Here is a 19580-nt window from a genome sequence, read left to right as displayed (position 1 = left end):
TTGACAAACATCAGCCTCGGTCTATTACTCAATATGTTTTTCCAACTCTATTACGAGAAACGTGACAACCACCGAAACGAATGCGTGCAAGTGGCGACGTGGAGCACCTTTATTCTGATATTTATGTTATTATCCCCTGGTACCCTTTTCTTTTTTATATAGTTTATTTCTTTCTTTTTTGTATTGTATGTATAATGTTTAATACTTGTATTTGTACAAAATGTGTGTTGCTTGAATAAAAAAAAGTGGCGCCGTGGTGCTCAGGAGTCAGGACCGTATCGAAGTACTGATTGGCTGATTCCGTGTCAATCATTACCTCCCTCTATGACGTGGAAAGACTTCCTCTTCGCTTCTTCCATCGCATCGACTGTTGTTCTTAAAATGGCGCCGCTGGACCTGGATAAGTATGTTGAAATTGCGAGGCAGTGCAAATATCTTCCAGAGAACGACTTAAAGGTGACTATCATCTGTAATTTGAGCTTTTTATAAGAATGTTAAATATATTAGTTGTTAGTATATTTATAAAGTCATGTAGATCGTGGTAAAGGCCGGTAAAATAGTGTGTTCAGTGCAATGCAGTCGTTGCGAATGGATCTAACGTTAACGTTAATCAGTTAGTCTGTGTTCCGGGATTTACTTAATACATATGATCAGAAATAACAGGTTATGCGGCCCAAAAAAGCAGTTAGTCATTAACTGTATAAAGTTGTGTAACCGATTATTTCTTGTGAACACCTAGGGTGGCTAACTTATGTTGTTGCTATCAAGCGAACTAAATTGAAACGCCCATCTATCTCTTAGTTAATTTTACTTCATGATGTTTGCGTCTTTATTAGCAGTTTTCATCCTTGCCTGAACCGTTCTCCACTCCCTTATCTTAAAATAGAGTACTTGTACGTACAATTAGGCTTCTGAATTAATCGTTAATGCAGCAATGCGGTCCATAACAGTATCACCCAAGCCACTTATGTGCCATTTTGAAAAAATGCGACCTGAAAAGGCTCCGTTTTGACCTCCTTATGAATAAACGTGACCTTGGATGCAGTAATTCTGCTTCTGCTGTCATCATATGTGATACCATCCATTTTTCAAGCTTGTTCAAACCTGCTGTCTTCTATTGCTTTGACAGAGATTGTGTGACTATGTATGTGACCTGCTGCTTGAAGAATCAAATGTACAGCCAGTATCCACTCCAGTCACTGTATGCGGGGACATTCATGGACAGGTGCGAGAATGCCCTATTAATGCATCTCTGTTGTTAGTTGCAGATCTTGTAATGATGTTCTTTTTTTTGCCATAACAACATGCTGCATATTGGCATAAACCAGAGGTGCTCAATCCTGTTTCTGGAGATTACATACCTATAGAGTTCACATCCAATCTTGATAAAACACACCTGTCTGTAATTATCAAGTAATCCTGATGATCTTAATTGGCTGCTTCAGTTGTGTGTGTTCAGGTTTGGAGCTGAATTTTGCAGGAAGGTAGATTTCTGGAAACAGGATTGGGCATCCCTGAACTAAACCTTTTCTTTGTTCCCTCCCTAGTTTTATGACCTATGTGAACTCTTCAGAACTGGGGGCCAAGTACCAGACACAAACTACATTTTCATGGTATTGTATCTCTAAAGATGATGTGATGCATATTGTATATAGTTCATATTTGGTGACTCACTGGAAACTTTCCCCAAAGCATTTATTGAAGAGATAACGGTATGTTCTCTTTCCTCTAGGGAGACTTTGTTGACCGAGGATATTACAGCTTAGAAACATTCACATATTTGCTAGCACTTAAAGCAAAGTGGCCTGACCGCATCACACTGTTGCGTGGCAATCACGAGAGCAGGCAGATCACACAAGTGTATGGCTTTTATGGTGAGACTACAGAAATCAAATGCATGCCTATCATGATGAACTTATTGTATTGAGATTTTGTTGTACATTCATTTTAGGTTTTCATTTCCTTTCTTTCTGTCTATAGATGAGTGCCAAACTAAATATGGAAATGCTAATGCCTGGCGATACTGCACTAAAGTATTTGACATGCTGACAGTTGCTGCCGTAAGTGTTGTCAAGATTTTACATATACAATTTCAGACTTTGTTAAAGAGTTATAACACAGTAGTTCAGTCTTTAAAGGTTTATAAGTTATTGTTCAAAATCAATTTCCCTATGGAGAAACTGAATAAATTTTTTACTAAATAACCCTTAGCTTATTTTACCCACTTTTTTAAAAATAAGCATCAAAAACAAATGAAAACAAAACGGTTACTCAAGACAATTTCTTTAAAATTGCACCTTTCATTAATACAATCGACTACTTGCACTGAGCTTCGTGACACTTCCATTTTGAAATGGTACAACTCATTTATTTCCAGTCATGTATATTTTCAATGTGCTGTAGTCATCTAGTTGACTAAACAGCACCTGAAATGAGTGTCCGCAAGATTAAAAAATCTGGACATTTTCAGAGACAGGAGAAGAGATATTCTTATGATTACTGTGTAAAGAATTTTCCAAACTCACTGGAACATGAAGTTTTAATCCAACCCAGGCTGATCTTAGAAAGCAGAAGCTGTTAAACATGCGCGATTATTTCACTACAGGGTGTCAGTGCTCGTCTAATGCTGGGGCCCCGCCACAAGATATTCGGGCCGCTTTCTCCCCTTCCGACAATCCTAAGTGAAGTCCCGATTATCTTGATGGTTCTACAGATTATCTTATCAGATTTTCCTGAGGTGTGTTAAGACTAGTGACCGAACCTGCTCGGAAGAACATCGGAGCCGCCCTGATTGCGAATATTGTTGACAACATGATGAATATTTAGGATCAGAAATCCTGATGTGTGCGGGGAACCCCGAGGACAAACGCACATGTACTCTGTTGATTGTCAGGGGGAAAGAAATGATACCCAATCAGAAAGCGAGCTTACAGAAGACTGAAGCATAATAACTGCAGTCATGGCACAGCACAGAGTGAAATGGATATGTGCATCAGAGATGTAGGATCAGCTTGTCGATTTTTGGCAAAAGATCGAATGTTTATACAACGTGCCCTGTAAATCATACCACAATAGAGTTGATCATTTCATAGCAATTTCTTCCTGTCTGTAGTCCGCCATGTTTATTCTGAAGTCTCAAGAGATTTTGCGAGATTTCCCGTGTTCACAGTCGGGACTGAAAATCTGTTTGTGTTTTGTGTTGTCTTCACATCACGGCAAACCACACACTATATGAGCCACTCTTAAATCTAGGATTTTTTGTCCTCATATTTGTGGTCTCTCACATTTTGAAAATCTTATAAGATTTTAAATATCTTTTGGTGTGGCCCCAGCATAAACTATTGACCGTGATGCTGAAGTGTGTGTGAGACCTGATGAATACAAATATTTTAATCACTATTTTGTGTCATTTCTCATCGGCAATCATTTTTACTGTGTTTACGTTTATGCCCAAAATTCTTAATCAGTGTAGTTCACTGTCATTCTCCTCTATGCTATCTGTTACTGATTAAGATTAATTAAATATTTAACATCGTTAAATTTATTTACGGCACGTACCGCTCATTCATTTCAAATATTTTAAAAGACTGGAATAAGAGCTCCAGCACACACAAGCAATCCTATTTATCAGTCAAATTCATTTAAAGCTGTAAACTCAACAGGTATGAAATATGATCAGTAAGAGAAAACACTGTTAATGAGAAGACAAGCACTGGATTGCTGCATGCTAGTGGGGGAATTTGTTTTATTAATTATTCAGAATACACAGTTGGAAAGAAAATATATTTATAGGAACACTTCAGCAGGTTCAAGATAATTCATATTAACACAGAAAACATGATTCATTGTTTTTTTTAATCAAATGACAATTCATATTAACACAGAAAACATGATTCATTGTTTTTTTTAATCAAATGACAGCCATAAAACGTAGTAATAATAATGTATATAGGTGCGCTGAACGCTGTTACGGGAAACCAGAGTTGTAATAAGTAAAATGCGGAAGTAGTTGTGCAAGTAGTCCCTTTTTTTTCTTTTTTTAAAAAGTATTTCATATACATTTTTTGTTATACATTTATCAAATTTTTTGAAACATTATTTAAATTGCAAAGGGAACTACACATTCTTAATTCCTTGTCACACCTATTTTACAAATATATTTGTCTGTGTCCTTATTTTTTATAAATGTGTTTTCCTAAGTTTATGCTGACACTCATTTCAAACAGCCTCTGAATACATTTGGGAAGTGCTTTATACATTATCTGTGAAATTTTGAAAAACCAGATCACCAAATATAATATATATGAATATAATTTGATCTTTTGTTGGTTGGTAATAGTAGTCAATTTACAAAAATAGATCTCATGTGTAGCATATTCATTTATGTGTCCTAATGCTTCCACACAGTAATGAATGATACTACAAGTGCATCATATAGCCTAATGAATTCTGATTCAGTTTATTTTTAGTTTGATATAATATTGGAATTGTTTTGACCATTTGACCCATTATGTCTATAATGTATAATAGTGTAGCTAGTACTCAAATTTTACATAAACTGTTTACTTGAGATATGTTTACAATATATGTAATGCCTTAAAATAAAATAACTCTTTGATTGAAAATGCTATTTTGCACTTTATAACTGTTTAACATGCATTTTCCTTCTGCTGTACTTATTGTGATGTTTTGATTTCTCCCACAGTTGATAGATGAGCAAATCCTTTGTGTACATGGTGGCCTTTCACCTGACATCAAAACTTTGGACCAGATACGCACCATTGAACGCAATCAGGAAATCCCTCACAAGGGAGCATTTTGTGATCTTGTCTGGTCCGATCCAGAGGACGTAGACACCTGGGCTATCAGCCCAAGGGGTGCTGGCTGGCTGTTTGGTGCTAAGGTTACCAATGAGGTAAGAGCATTCTCTAAATACACTGTCTGTTTTTAGTTCTTTTAACACTCATCCCTATGTGTATACAAAACACCAGCATGAGACGTTTTTCTGCAATTACAGGTTGAAATATGCAAATTAGTATTTTAAGAAATTGCTCAGTTTCGTGGCTCTCACTCACTGTGAGTTATGAAATGGAGATGTAGTTGTTGGCATTTCCATATACTTTACTAGTGCAGTGAAGTTTCACAAAAATATCTCACAGTAAAGCAAAAACTAGTAACTGTGTTCAGTTTGGTAGCCTCTGGATTTTCTTGGATCTGAATTTTTATGAAATATGCTGTGAGCTAAATATTAATTTGACAGTTAAATTAGCAGTTAACTAAAATATAATTAAATTAAATTAATTGGCTGTTTCAAATGTCTGACATGCTAGTAAAAGAAGAAAAAAAATTTCAGTAAATGTACCTGTTTTTGCAGAACCTGAATTGTTTTTCTCTTTCCATTCAAGTTTGTTCACATCAACAACTTGAAGCTGATTTGCCGTGCACATCAGTTGGTTCATGAGGGCTACAAATTCATGTTTGACGAGAAGCTGGTAACCGTCTGGTCGGCCCCAAACTACTGCTACCGCTGTGGTAACATAGCCTCCATCATGGTCTTCAAAGACGTGAACACACGGGAGCCCAAGTTGTTCCGGGCCGTTCCTGACTCGGAAAGGGTCATACCACCGCGAACGACAACACCCTACTTCCTCTGAGGTTTTCATTGTCGCCTGGGTCCAGACCTGTCCTTTTCATTGCTCTGTCAAGCACTCTTTTATTGTCTTTAATTTCTGTTGCATTTTTTTTTAAACAAATATTTTTGTAAAGATTGAAGTGCTCTCCAAAAATAACAACAGTAAACTATGGTCAGGATTATGAACCCTGTTGACTGTTGAAGTTGGTCATTACTTGGTCAGTATATTCTTCTTAATGTGAGTGTGTGACCGTAATTAAGTGGACATCCTCATTCTATTCTCAAAGCCACTCTTACAGGGCTTTAAATATAGACCTAACTAACAGCCATTGACCATTTAATGACAAAAGTTTATGGTGTAACAACTCACCTGGTCAGAACAAAATGTTTTGTTTTGTTTTTTAAGAGGACAGATTGGAAAGTCACTGAAACAACTGTGCTGAACAAGTCTGCTCCTAATTTCTCCAAGACAAAGACACTGTTCTTTTTCGTAGCTTTCAAGTGTAGAAAAAGGTTGAGGCGGTGACCAGACAACAGGACAAATAAGGTTGTGATTATTTTGTACATTAATATAATTGCTTTGATTTAATCATCTTTTTCTCAGATTTGTTGTATTTTATTATTGTAGAAAACAGCTGCCCATTTGCCAATTAAATATTGAAAATAAACCCCTTTATTGTTAAGTTACATTTCTGGTGTGGTCTACTAATCAATGGAAGCATGAAAATGTCTTGCATTCAAGACAAATTGAAAAGCACTTTTGTACGACACCGTTGGGCGGCACACGTCCCTTTTAAATCAAACGGGCAGTACCATAGAGGCCAGTGTTACGTTAGCCCCGCCTCTATGTGTAAGTAGTAGCCTGATTGACAACACAGCCAACCAATGGAATGTATTGGACGTCACTAACAGACCGGTGGGGAATTGACAAGCATGTTACTTTGAGCGGGTTGCCACAACATAGTCAATGAAGATTCAACTGGCCAGACTGAACCGTCGACTGCAGTAGATGCCGAATGGCAGATACTCCCTGCTCTTCCCTGGGAGGGTGATTTGAATGAGCTGGATGTAAACGACGGTGCGCCACCGCACTGGATGTCTAGATTTGTGTCGGGGCGAGATTCACTGGCGCGCGCTACCTGGAGACGCCGCTCTTGAGGAGCCGAAACGGAAGATAGCTGATCTAAACTACACCAGTGCTCAGGTTTGCTCTCAAATCAATGACTTTTTGACAGATATTGCTCGGCGGTTTATGCGTTAGGTAAAAGACAAACACGGCTGAAGTTAACACGTCTTGGAGGACTACGATAGTCAAGCGCCAGTCACTTAGACACAATCACTAAAATATGAATTTTATGCCGTAGCTTTCCGTCAAAGTCCAGTATATTTATAGAAAAGCTATACGTATATCATCCCCATACATGTGTGTTCATATATATTAAAAACCACCAATAACAGCACGTCAACTCCATTCAGTCATCAGCGCAACATAATTTAGGTTGCCAGGAAACCGCAGTCACAGCATCTGCTAAAGCCACAGTTTTGTCAACTCTGATGGTCATTTTGAGGACAAAAACGCCGCTGCTCCTCGAGCGTTCACAAATCATGTTAACACAGCTCTGCCATTACACGATCCAACATACAGTTTCGTCTTTGACAGAGTCACACAGAGTTGTCGTGTATTACCGCATTCCGATCTAAGAGAGACAGCCGTCGCGCGAGAGGTAAGTCATTATAGATTAGACAGGCTTTGTCCTCTTGAGTAAATGCATTTAGATATGCTTGATGGTGTGAAGTGTCACAGAAATGACCGTTGTTGTTCTTCACACTGGTAATTGATGTAAAACAACAGTGATCAGTCAGTCAGTCCGCGTTCCTGGTCAATGAACTGTTACGCAGAGATGCACGCTGCCAAACGCTTCACGTTTAGTTGTGATTCTCACCCTTTGTCTATTGTTCCGTTTAGACCACCCAGGTATTCAAGTTGGGAGTGATATTGTGAATGGAACACGAGCCAATAAGCATCTCTGTATTATTATTGAATGAACACGGTTGAAAAACCATTGGCTGTCGCAAGAATTACAGTATGTGCAGCCCGGGTTCATTCTGTCCTGCAACAGCACTGGTTTGATTTTTGCAGAGCGCTCGCTGTCTGCTCAGTTTATTGTTCACGTTCAGGCTGCATCGGCCGTGCGTGCATAATATGACTGTACGAGCAAGCGCGAATTGTGTATTATTGCATCGAGCTTATTAGGGCTGTGTCATAAATATGCATTGCACTTTAAATGAGGTCCTATGATAATTATGCGAGAATAAGTGACCATTTGACTGGAACCGATCCAGTCCATTTATATCTGTATAAAAAGGCAGATTTGTTGCAGACAAGCATGTTTTCTTAGCATCAGCTCTATCACACATCATCTGTGAAAGAGCCGCCAGGTTGCTTAGCTGAAATGACGTCATACAGACTGGCTTGTTATGGAAGAATGAGCTCGTGGACGAGAATTCTTCTTCTGTTACTATAGGTACTAGTATGCAAGTATTTTACTATTTAGTTATGGACAATTATGGGTGTAGTTTACCTTAAAAGAATAATTTCGTTTCAAATCCATTATAAACCCTTTTTTTTTTTTTTGTCCACCTTTAGTCACCATGAAATCAATGAGCAATTCTTGTTTTTAATAGAATTTTGCAGTATTTATTATTTATCTCTGCACACCATTACTATTATTATTATTATTATTAATATTATTATTAAATTCATGTACACTCATAATCTTGATTCAAAATAACTTCCCCTCCTTCTTGTAGTGATATCTCTTCTTTTCTCTCATGATGTGTTTAGGAGTGAGAGGGCAAGACAACCTGTCAATCACATGAGATCACAGCAATAGCAAACTACAACCATCCAATGGTCCAATAAATTCCCTATGGGGTATGGACAAGTTCCACCCTACTTTTTTTTTTTTTTTTTTTTGTCCTAGAAGCCGTTTCACTTAGATATACATCACAATAGGGATAAAAAGACAATTGAAACTTCCATTTCATGTCGACTTCAACAGTTAATATCACGGCTGTGTTTCAAGAACCACAGGTCATCCTGATATTCAGTACAAGTTACAACAGCAGAATTGTGAGCGCGATATTTCTTAAAATCTGTGTGGAATCAAAATGGACCCATTTGCTTTGTTAGTGCACATTACTAGCCTTGTGGTGAACCACATGTCTACCAACCACCAGTCTGCTGCCCAATTTGTGTATTTTTTTTTTGTTCTTAGTGAAGATAGATCCAAAACTTTAAGCTTTCTGTGTCACAAAACAATGCACATGATAAAAGCTGATCTGGAACCGCATATGTGAGGAGCGGAATGATTTTCCCTCCCATGCTCAAAATGTTCCGTGGGTTTCCATTTCCCGCTCTCCTCACACAAGTAGTGAGAGAAACCCAGCTCTGAGTGATCATGGCGTTCGAGAGGAAACACCAATTTGGTCAGCAAATCAAATTTGTGTACTGGATATTACTGTTGCATAGCTTAGTAATAACTTTCAAGATTGCAAGCTATTTCATAATTAGGCTATAGCTCCCTGTTTGTGAGTTATATATGCGCCTGTCCCATTTTCCTCTACTTCTTACCTCATTCCTTTGTGGATCTGAATACCATTAGAGAGTCTTGGGCTCTTTAGCCACCTTGTCCACCATGCATTCATCATTCATTTTCACTCCTGACGTTTCACAGTGACGATATCCCATTAACATGAGCAGTCATGTAGGCTTTAGCGCAGAGGGTAGATGCATTAGTCAGCAGCATATGTGTTTGCGTGACTTCTTTAACTTAGTGAGTGATTGCAGTTTTAATTTCATTTTCACTTTTGTAGTATTGTTTGTTTTTTATCGGACTTTCTATCCATGTAGGCTAGTCTTTTAATAGTTGATAAATAATGTAGAAAGTAGACCTACTATAACATGATAAAAGTCATTTTCAGTACTTCTTATAAAATGTATTCGGTGATGCAGCAGTGACTGCAAAAAGTGATAATAAGATATTATTGATTTAGCATTGATTTTTTTAGTTGCACGTGTTGGCTTCATACAGGTCATACATACACATACTGCCTCATCCTGCAGTTCTTTTGCTGCAGATGCATAGCTCATGCATTTTTATGGAAGGAGAGGATATGTGGGTCAAGCTCACATCTTTGTGCAGAAGCCTTTTACCACTTCTGGCTTTAGAGAAAGAGCATGCATGCGTTTTCTTCATGAGACAAGGAGATCACTCTTATTCATGCCTCCTTTCAACATGCTCTGATCATCAGTTCTCTAAAGCCCATCTTCCATTCATTCCTAGACTGCATCTATAGGGTCTTGGTGGACAGGTCGTTTGTTTCAGCATTAGATCACACATCTTCTGGTCTGAGACTAATGGCTGATTCCACCCTGTAGCTCTGTGTCTATATGTACATCCTTGTCATTTCAATTACCAGTTGTTACGACCAGAAAATAGAAATCTTTCAAGATGTGTGTCAATATTGATCTGCGTATTGATCAGTTATTTTAATATACTTGCTTATTCTCAGTAGGTGCCAGTTGCGGTTTGCATGTTGTTAAATGAATGACCAAGATGAAGGTATACAAACCCAATTTAGCTTTTAAAATACGTTTGTTAAATGGATATTTGGATTTGTGGGTCAAAATTGTCATAATGAACCCCAGAGAGATCCACTGATAATACTAATTGTAATTTTATCAATAGAATGCTTTATTTAGACTGGACAAAATTGTATCTGATTATTAGATTTTTTTTTTTAATACTGACGTGAACATTCAAGTATCTCCTCCTAATGATGTTACTTAACACCATTCTAAAATTCTAAATCTTTTAATATTCTCACCAAGGCTGCATTTATTTGGTCAGATACACAGTAAATCAGTAATATTGTGAAATATTAGTACAATTTAATAACCGTCTTCTATTTTTATATTTATTTGAAATGTAATATATTCTTTTGATGGCAAACTTAATTTTTCAGCAGCCATTCTTTAGAAATCATTATAATATGCTGATTTGCTTCTCAAGAAACATTTATTAGGGCTGTACGATGTGTTGTATTAGTATTGATATCACGATGTGTGGATCCACAATAGTCACATCGCAGGATGTGCGATGTCAAGTAAAGGGATCGTAGTTGATCGCTTCCGGTTTGTAACGCATGATGTGATTTGCGGATGAATTGCAAAGTTTAACCATCATAGAGTGAAAGTTTATCATTCGCATGTGTTTTAAGTCCTGTCAGTTTAAACCATAGGGACAGGCAACTCCAGTCCTGGAGGGCCGCTGTCCTGCAGAGTTTAGCTTCAGCCCTGATAAAAACTCACCTGCCTGTATCTATCTAGTAATCCTGAAAACATTGATTGCCTTGTTCAGGTGTGTTTAATTAGGGTTGGAGCTAAACTCTGCAGGACAGCGGCCCTCCAGGACCGGAGTTGCCTGTCCCTGCGGGCATAGACTGTAAAAAAAGATGGACGACGCCCCTTCACTCTCTTCCACTGGTAAAAAGTGAAGCCGCCAAAGTCCTAATAGCGCTCAGCGCTGACATCTTGCGCAGATTTGGGACCTGCTTCTGCGCAGTAGTGAACGTGGGACCCGAGTCTTGCGCGGTAGTGAGCAGAGAGTAAAGCCGCGATATCAAGGTCCCGCCCTCACTCACGCTGAAACAGTTAGTACAAAGTTTACTGTGTGAAATAAACAGTTATGGACATGTAGAAATTAAAGTTGAAGCTCCAATCTCCTCTTGAAAATCCCCCAAAAGAGACGATTTGGCTTCACTTTTCAGCCTTTGTGCGGCACACTTGGTGCACACACACACAGAGCCACGCAGACAGTACGTGGTCACATAGTTCAGATCTCTTTCTTTTGAGCTTGAACTGACGCGTGCTCGCAAAATTAAGTAAAAATGCCTGTCTCAGCGAGTATCCTCGTAAACAAAGTCGGTTATCATGATTATATTGGGTCCGTGGATTCGTCTTAAAGTGACAGCAGCCTAAAATACCTGCAGCTTTTTGTCACTAATCAAACAACAAAAGAGAAAGATAAAAACACTTTTGTAGCTTTAATAAAGATAAATATTATTAATTAACTGTATTAATTTAACCTATACAGTGAAGATGCAGTGTTATTTTACATTTGATTATTCAATGTCTGTACCTGAATACAGTTAGATTTACCTGAAAAACATAAAGCACTGTTTAGTTCATTTGTATCTTTGTTCTGTTGTATTTATCTATGCTTGTAATTTGTTTATTTTGATAGATGCACTCTCAGATGCACTCTCCTACAAAATCACCCCAATCATACTAAAATAATTAATTCTTTCCAAATAGAGATATTCAAATCATCTGATGAAATTGGTTTCATATTGCAATTTGCAATATATACGTTTTTTCCAATATCGTGCAGCCCTATTATCAATGTTGAAAACAGTTGCGCTGCTTAATATTTGAGTGTAAATTCTTTGATAAATAAAAAGTTCGAAAGAACAGCTTTTATTTGAAATGTAAATTTAATGTGCCCTTGCTGAATAAGAGTATTTATTTCTTTAAAAAAATAAAATAAATACTGACCCCAAACTGTACGGTAGTGTTTGAATTTTTTTCCCTTTTTCTTAAAGAAACGTATCACACACTCATTTCCAGTCATTACAGATGAATGTAATAATATTAAAATAAATAATCTTATTATCAAAACATTTTTATAATTTAAAATCACACCAATAGATAGCCTAATAACAAGAGAGTGATATGATTGATCATAAATTAGTTTTAAAGGCATAAACGAGAACTTGTTTATACATTTTAATATGAAACCAGAATAAAAGTGTATTTTACTGTATTTTCTTGTTTTCCTCCTGCCACATGACAACTGTAGTATCTCTCATGCTGAAAAAGAGGATGAATTGAATTGAAAATCGCTGCATACTTGAATGAATGGCAGCCTCTTGTTAAACAGTGTGTATGATAGACAGCTTTTCCATTGAACAAATTTCTGTTTGGTTTGCAGAGCTATAGCTGCAAATAACCACTATGAAATGCTAAATGTGCTTCCTTTAATACAAGCATGTTCAAATGTTAGACATGATGTAATTCACATATGGGGCGAATAATGCAGGGAAGAGACAAGATAACATCTGTGTGTACATTTGAAATTTGAGCATTTTGGGCAAGTTATCTGACCTAATAAAGTAAAATATTAGCAATATATGAAAAAAAAAAAATGGCTACAAAAAAACATTGTTTTGTCAGAATGCATCACTGATTTTGAATGAACATGGTGCTTTTTAGGGCCAGATGGTGTAGTTACAGTAGTAGCTAACAGAGTAACATTTGGTAACCAGCTAAACCTTGACTTTATTGGGTAGAGTCAGCCCCATTTGTACACTAAACTAAATTCAGCATCTTAACATGAATGCCTTACAAATTTGAACTACCTTTTCTATTGCAGTGTTATTCTTAAATTGTTTTAATAGAGTATGCACAACCTTATATAAATGAGGTGTTGCTGCTGTGATAATATTTCAATTATCAATTGTTTTAATTGTGACAAATTCTTCTTTTGGGGAAATATCCCCCAAATATTCGCTGAATTTATTGAGAGCACTTGTAAGGTGGGCAGAAAGAGTCCATAAGTAGACCATGGTGAGCCATCTGGAGGCTGAGCAGGGGTGATGGACATGTCCAGGTCTTTTCCATTCAGGCCACCATAGACTGACAGCTGAATGTTTGCCTTACTACCCACTGGGCCTGACCACATGCACACACGCAGACACACAAGCTGACATTGTACACAGTTTCAGGCAATAAATTATGTTTTTCCCTGCAGTGGCTTCCAATGTCAGCATAATACATCATACATTAGTTACTCTTATTGGTAAAAACAGGCCTTCAACATACCAATTTTCCATATATTCTCACGGATGTGATGGAGTTAGAGCTTTCCATGCATATAGACATGCTTTATTCAAAAACATCAGTGATTTTGAATTGTTGACTACATTGAGTCAAGGCAATTTGAGTATCTTAACAGTTATAAATGGACCTCATCTGAGCTTCTAGTCATTTCACAAAGCTCACTTAAAATTCATGCTTTAAATGTGTATTATGGATTTTTATTAACGTTCATTCTCTTGTGTGGACCTCTCCCCCACTCTGGTCCGATTTAACATCTGATCCGAGCAGTAAGCACTGCACATTCAGCCTTTGGCGTGGATTTGTCACACTCCCTCTTTCTTACTTTCCTCTGTGCCATTGACGTCCCTTGCTCCCCCCCCCCCATCCAGCCCTCAGACACACATACACACACAACGCCTGGTTCCTCTCGGTGTTGCCGAAAGAGGTGCACATGTCCTCCCTATGACACATCTATGCCACACGATTTTATCTCCTGTCACCACAGAGGTGAAATGTGTGGTGTTGTTTGTTTAACACCATCTAGTCTCACACAAGCTAAGCCATTTTCACAAACATATTTAGTGTTAGTTCACCCAAAAATGAAAATTCTGTCATCATTTACCCATCCTAAAGTTGTTATAAACCTGTATGGCTTGTAGATATTTTGAAGAATGTTGGTAGCCAAACAGTTGACATGGGCCCCATTGATTCCATGGTATTTGTTCTGCCGAACACAAAATAAGATATTTTGAATAATATGGGTACCAAACAGTTGATGGGCCATCAATTGTTTGGTACCCATATTATTCAAAATATCTTATTTTGTGTTCGGCAGAAGAAAGAAATTCATACAGGTTTGTAACAACTTGAGGGTGGGTAAATGATGACAGAATTAAAATTTTTGGGTGAACTATCCCTTTAAAGCCACACTAAGTAGAAATTGTGTTTTTGTCAAACAGCGACCCCTAGAGTCGCTCTGGAATACTTGCACTGTCGTAAATATATTAGCCTATATTATAACGTTTTTACATGATTGCAGCTAAATCACAAGTAAATAGTCTATAGTCTAGGCCTACTGTATAATTTAATTTGTGTTGTTTTTATTGGAATGTAAACATTACAAAATGCCAGATAACATCAATTAAGTTAAATGTACCGTGCATTATTTCATAACATTGGCCGTTATGATGTCATTAGACATGATTATTGCAATTTATCTTAATAGTTTGCAAATTGTGCTCGTTTACACTATACAACCTCTACGTTAGGCGTATTTATGTCCTGATAATTATGTGAGATATTGAAAGCTGTTCTCATGATAATCGCAGGAATCAACGTCAACAGCGTCGTCTGATATCCCTCAGGACTACGTGATAAATACACCTCACAACACCTGAGTTCAGCTGGCAAACTAATTCGTGAGGCATAGCTATCTGATTTATCAAAACGATTCCATTTACACCTGGTCACATAAATGTATTTTTGCGAAACGGATTTAAATTCGATCTTCAATTCTCGCGCTATATGCAGATTTAATGGAGTGCACGTCACCGAAAGCAACAGACATGAGCTGCATTTTATAGATCATCAGCTAAAATTTCTAAATCAAAGACCACAATAAGAGAGAGCAGTAACAGCCCTGGTAAGATCATTTCGTTTCTTTACTTTTAATGATGAAGATTGTGTGATAAGCGTCTGCGACTTACTTTCACTTTGATTTGTTAGTTTGCACGTTGGCTTGATGCAGTTGCTCATCTGCGGTGATGCGTGCTCCAGCGCGTCGTCATATCTGGATATAACATAATAGCATATAACACTTTTTGTGCTCTGGTTACTACCCGAACCCCGAAGTTACATAGTGCCAGTAAAAGCGATACAGACCCTGTCAGGCTATGGCAGACGTGTCATTCAACCTATTGTAAGTCGATGTACCATCACAAGGATCTTGGAAATATATTATGAAGGTTGAAAAGTTACATAGTGTTACTTTAATAAATATGTAAATTGAAATGTGTTTTTTTTTGCATTTATATAGCATAGGAATTATTCTTTTTCTCACTGTTTTATGTGAAAACATGCAGATTAATTGGCCCTCGGTTAAGAGCCGACCTTTTTCCAACTGCACAGAGTAGACTATGTGCTGTCTTTATAGGCCATTAAAGCTTTGAACTTGTTTCTGAACAGGAAAGGCCATTGAGATATCCCATTATTCAGCCAGAAAGATCAGTGGGGGATGGCATATGTAGCAGGCATTTGGCATGACCTAAACCTCTGCTGTCCTTTTGTGGTTTATTTATTTATCGTGGTAAGTAAATTAAATGAATGATTAAAAGTAGCATACAAATAAATAAATAAATACCTTACTTCCCATACGTTCCTGGTCTTCAAATCATTTAGGAATTCAGTGAATTTAGGCATCACATCGCTAAAATGTACAGTATGAAAAATGGATATACTGTCATTATAAGAATACATTTAACAGTGTTATTAAATTACTAATATGGGCTCTTCCTGCAAATAAAATCATAAAGTGCCCATATTATGTTTATTTGTGCGTACATAATTTTGTTTTTGAGGTCTGCTAAAATACATTTACATGATATTGGCCTGGTTTCACAGACAGATATTAGATTAAGCCAGGATTACGCTTGAGTTAAATTAGGACATTTTAAGTCTTTTTTTTTTTAAAACGTGCCTTCGAAAAAAAAACCTTTACTTGTGTGCATCTTGAAACAAACAATGGCGCTGACATGTTTTTTGTGGACATGTCAGTGCAAGTTACTTTGAGTTAAGACAGTTCAAACATTCATTTTAGTCTGGGACTAAAGACTTAAGCCCTGTCTGTGAAACCGGTCTAATTGCTGCAGCACGTCTTTTTACCCTCTGCCTGAAACACTCTGTTTTAGTTCCTGTCTCTTTAAAGCCCGCCTTTCTGAAAATTCCTGTATACTCTCATGATTGGTCAATAAGTCCAGTCAATTGTTCAATCGCTTAAAGCGTGTCAAAACTTTAACGTTCCTCACCATCATCGGGTTTTCAGCTCCTGAGGCTTTATGAACAGCTGAAAACAGTAACTATGGCGACAGTATTGGTGTCCATACAATTTTTTTGCCCCCACAGCAAAAAAATACAGCATCTCCACGACTAGGAATGCTCAATTAACTGGTTAACCGTTAACCGACGGTAAGAAATTTGACCGATTTAAGTACATTTTCAAAATATTTTTGAATGTTGCATGGTTAAATATGCTACACAAATAAAATGTTGCATTTTTGAGAGAGAAAAAAAACAGATAAGTCATGTTTAAAGGCCCGTTCACGATATCGTTCTGTTTATTCTAAGCGCGTTCTTGTCTGCCGCTTTAAATGCTCAAACTCGTTACAGCAGTATGGATTAGCTGTCAGTGTTCTTATCGTTCATCAGCTGGATAAAATCATTCTGAAAGTGATTCCAACGATATAATTTCTCTGTGCCGTTATCATTATAGCTGTGTCAGTGAACGATTTTTAGAACTATATTTATCATTATCTTTATAGTTATCGTCCTTGGTGTGAACAGGCCTTTAGTCAACATTTTATTATTACATTCAGAAATAATGGTAAATAAAGCAAAATGTTTTACAAACATAAACATTTATAAAAAATAGGCTATAGGCTATTTTAATTCCCCTCACTCAACAACAAATCCTTTCAATTTAACGGTATTCAGCACAGAACAAGAATGAAAAATATAAGTAGCTATATAAACGTCAAGCCAGATCAAATTAATTTAAAGCGAAATGGAAACAGAATCCAAACGGTTTCCATATTCGCAATGTATTTGGATTCAAAACCATTATCTATTATGTAAACTAGGATTTGTACTTCACCCGTGTTCCAATATCCACACAAAACATCATCCTTTTCACATGCGCAAAAATGTGCTATAACACCTCATTGGGTTGGTGGTCACGTTGAAAGGCACAGATTGTATTTGAATCTGATTGGTTGACAAATGTTCTAAGGTGTATAATCATTTTCAGGGAAACGCACGGCTAAAGTAGTTCCAGGCAGGTCTTGACCGCATTACAGTTCCATATCGCTTCGCCAAATGATTTCAGTTATTTCAAAGGTCTTTACAGATTGCAACAGCAGAAGAACCAAAACCCACAATGACACTGACCAAGCAAATAGATATAGGCTAGTAAACAACAGGGTAAAAACGACAAATTATTTCAATGTTTTTTGCCACAAAATTACGTTTTATTATATGGAAAGCAAAGCACATACTCTCTTTCTCCCGCTCAAACGCACACAAGTACAGTAACAAATACAGACACACTCGTACAGAAACGTGTTGTCAGCGCAGCTCTGATGATTTTATTAGTAAAATAGTTTAACAACTTAAAAGCTACATGGCATGGCATTTCTCACTAGCGATGTAATAATGACTCTGTTCTTGGAGCAGATAAACGTACAGTTTCATGTTTAAAAAATAAAAAATTACTTCTAGCCTAATGTATCTTGTTTTATTCATCTCCATGAAGTTCATAGATATATGGATTATTTTAATTTCCTCTGTGAAACTTTTGTTCCAACTAAAATGCTAATTCGTCAGAGCGTATCAGTTGGTTTGGAGGTGGAATTAGTCAGTTTTTGTCAAAGCTGATTCAACATCTGCCCACGTCACAGATGCAGATCCTTATACCCACAGTATGTCAGTTCAGAGTTCTGTGGTGCTCGTTTAACTGTGATTCATAAAACTTCCCTCACCACTGATGGCTGCTTGAACGACGTGCTTGCACTAACGACTCGATTTTGCATAACTCTGCCGACAGTCTGTTTTGAATTCACTATTTTGTTTTGTTTGTTTTGTTTACAGCAGCTGCCATGACAGGGGTGGGGGCAGAGGATGACATCCCTCTCTGTGAGAGGAAAACTGTCACTGACTTCTGCTATCTCCTGGACAAGTCCAAACAGCTTTTCAATGGCTTAAGGTCAGTCTCTTCTCTGTGTCTGAACATTTTGCTGTTTATTTGTGGTTTTGTTTGCCTTCCAGATTGCTGTCTGGGTCAAATCATGCAGTGACCTTATTTAAACTTACTTTCAGCGCAATCTTTCTTTCTTTCTTTCTTTCTTTCTTTCTTTCTTTCTTTCTTTCTTTCTTTCTTTCTTTCTTTCTTTCTTTCTTTCTTTCTTTCTTTCGCTTTTTCTATCTTTTGATTTAATTGTTTGTTTGTTTGTTGTTTGTCTTGTTTTTGTTTAAATTTGTCCTTTTCCTTCTTTTTCCTTCTCATTTGTTGTTCGTTCTGTTTTTATTCCTTTAATTTGTTTGTGTTCTTGCTTTTGTTTATTCTTTTGCTCAAGCATTGTTCATTTTTTTTTCTGTTGTTTTCATCCTTCTGTTCAATTAATTTCTTTTTCTTGTTCTTTTTTTATTTGTTCTTTTGTTTGTCTGTTTGTTCATTTATTTGCCAGTTTTTGAGTATGACCTATTGCTCTGTTAATCTGTTTGTACTACAGTTTAAGAGTTAATGGAATACTGAAGTAATGCTCATTTTCTATTCTCACAATAGCCGTGAATCACGCCTTTAACCATATAGTGACACTGACTAATGTAAGTATCAAATATAGTGACTTACATACCACTGGAATGTCTTATTACAGTTGAGACAACGTTATTTAATAACCAAGTCTAGTCGAGATGGCCAAATCTTAATTAACCGACAGCAGCTTCAAATGATTTTTAAATTTATGACAATATTGAGCACATCGCTTGGGTTATACTCAGACCACAAAACTGATGGGAACTCCACTGTTAGAAGACAATAAATTATGCATAATTGCAACTAACCCTCAATCCAACCCTAATCCTACCCTAACCCTATAGTTAGTGCATGTTGTTAATTAATTTGAATAATTACACTGTAACAATGGCACCTTAAATTAAAGTCTAACTTACTTTATTTCTAATGTGGAATGCAAAGATGATGTTTATTTTATTTTTTTATACGTGTTTTTTTAACCT

General features: G+C 37.0%; 2 protein-coding genes across 6 annotated transcripts in view; both read left to right on the top strand.

Annotated features, from left to right (window-relative positions):
- Positions 1 to 315: 315 nt before the first annotated feature.
- ppp6c (protein phosphatase 6, catalytic subunit) lies at positions 316 to 6319 on the top strand. Its single transcript, XM_082169955.1, has 7 exons — positions 316 to 456; positions 1130 to 1225; positions 1548 to 1613; positions 1733 to 1874; positions 1981 to 2060; positions 4706 to 4915; positions 5406 to 6319. The coding sequence occupies exons 1-7, from the start codon at positions 325 to 327 to the stop codon at positions 5652 to 5654; spliced, it is 975 nt and encodes a 324-aa protein (XP_082026081.1). The 5' UTR covers positions 316 to 324; the 3' UTR covers positions 5655 to 6319.
- Positions 6320 to 6463: 144 nt separating this feature from the next.
- Positions 6464 to 19580, top strand: part of scai (suppressor of cancer cell invasion) — a 36857-nt gene continuing 23740 nt past the window's right edge. For 3 of the 5 annotated variants that reach the window (XR_014206084.1, XM_082169953.1, XM_082169951.1), the window contains exons 1-2: positions 6464 to 6836; positions 18435 to 18549. Coding sequence is in view for 4 of the 5 variants with exons in the window: in XM_082169953.1 (XP_082026079.1) it covers positions 18443 to 18549 (107 nt within the window). In the remaining variant the exon portion in view is untranslated. The other 2 variants (XM_082169952.1, XM_082169954.1) reach the window with 2 other exon arrangements.

The sequence above is a fragment of the Leuciscus leuciscus genome (genome assembly GCF_965113295.1).
Source record: "Leuciscus leuciscus genome assembly, chromosome: 5".
Lineage (NCBI taxonomy): Eukaryota > Metazoa > Chordata > Actinopteri > Cypriniformes > Leuciscidae > Leuciscus > Leuciscus leuciscus.
The sequence above is the reverse complement of the archived record's forward strand: the minus strand, read 5'-3'. Positions and strand labels throughout refer to the sequence as shown.

Coding starts and splice junctions, on each gene's coding strand:
- ppp6c (XM_082169955.1), top strand. CDS start 325: ATGACGTGGAAAGACTTCCTCTTCGCTTCTTCCATCGCATCGACTGTT. Junction 457..1,129: donor TTCCAGAGAACGACTTAAAG/GTGACTATCATC, acceptor TTGCTTTGACAG/AGATTGTGTGACTATGTATG. Junction 4,916..5,405: donor GTGCTAAGGTTACCAATGAG/GTAAGAGCATTC, acceptor TTTCCATTCAAG/TTTGTTCACATCAACAACTT.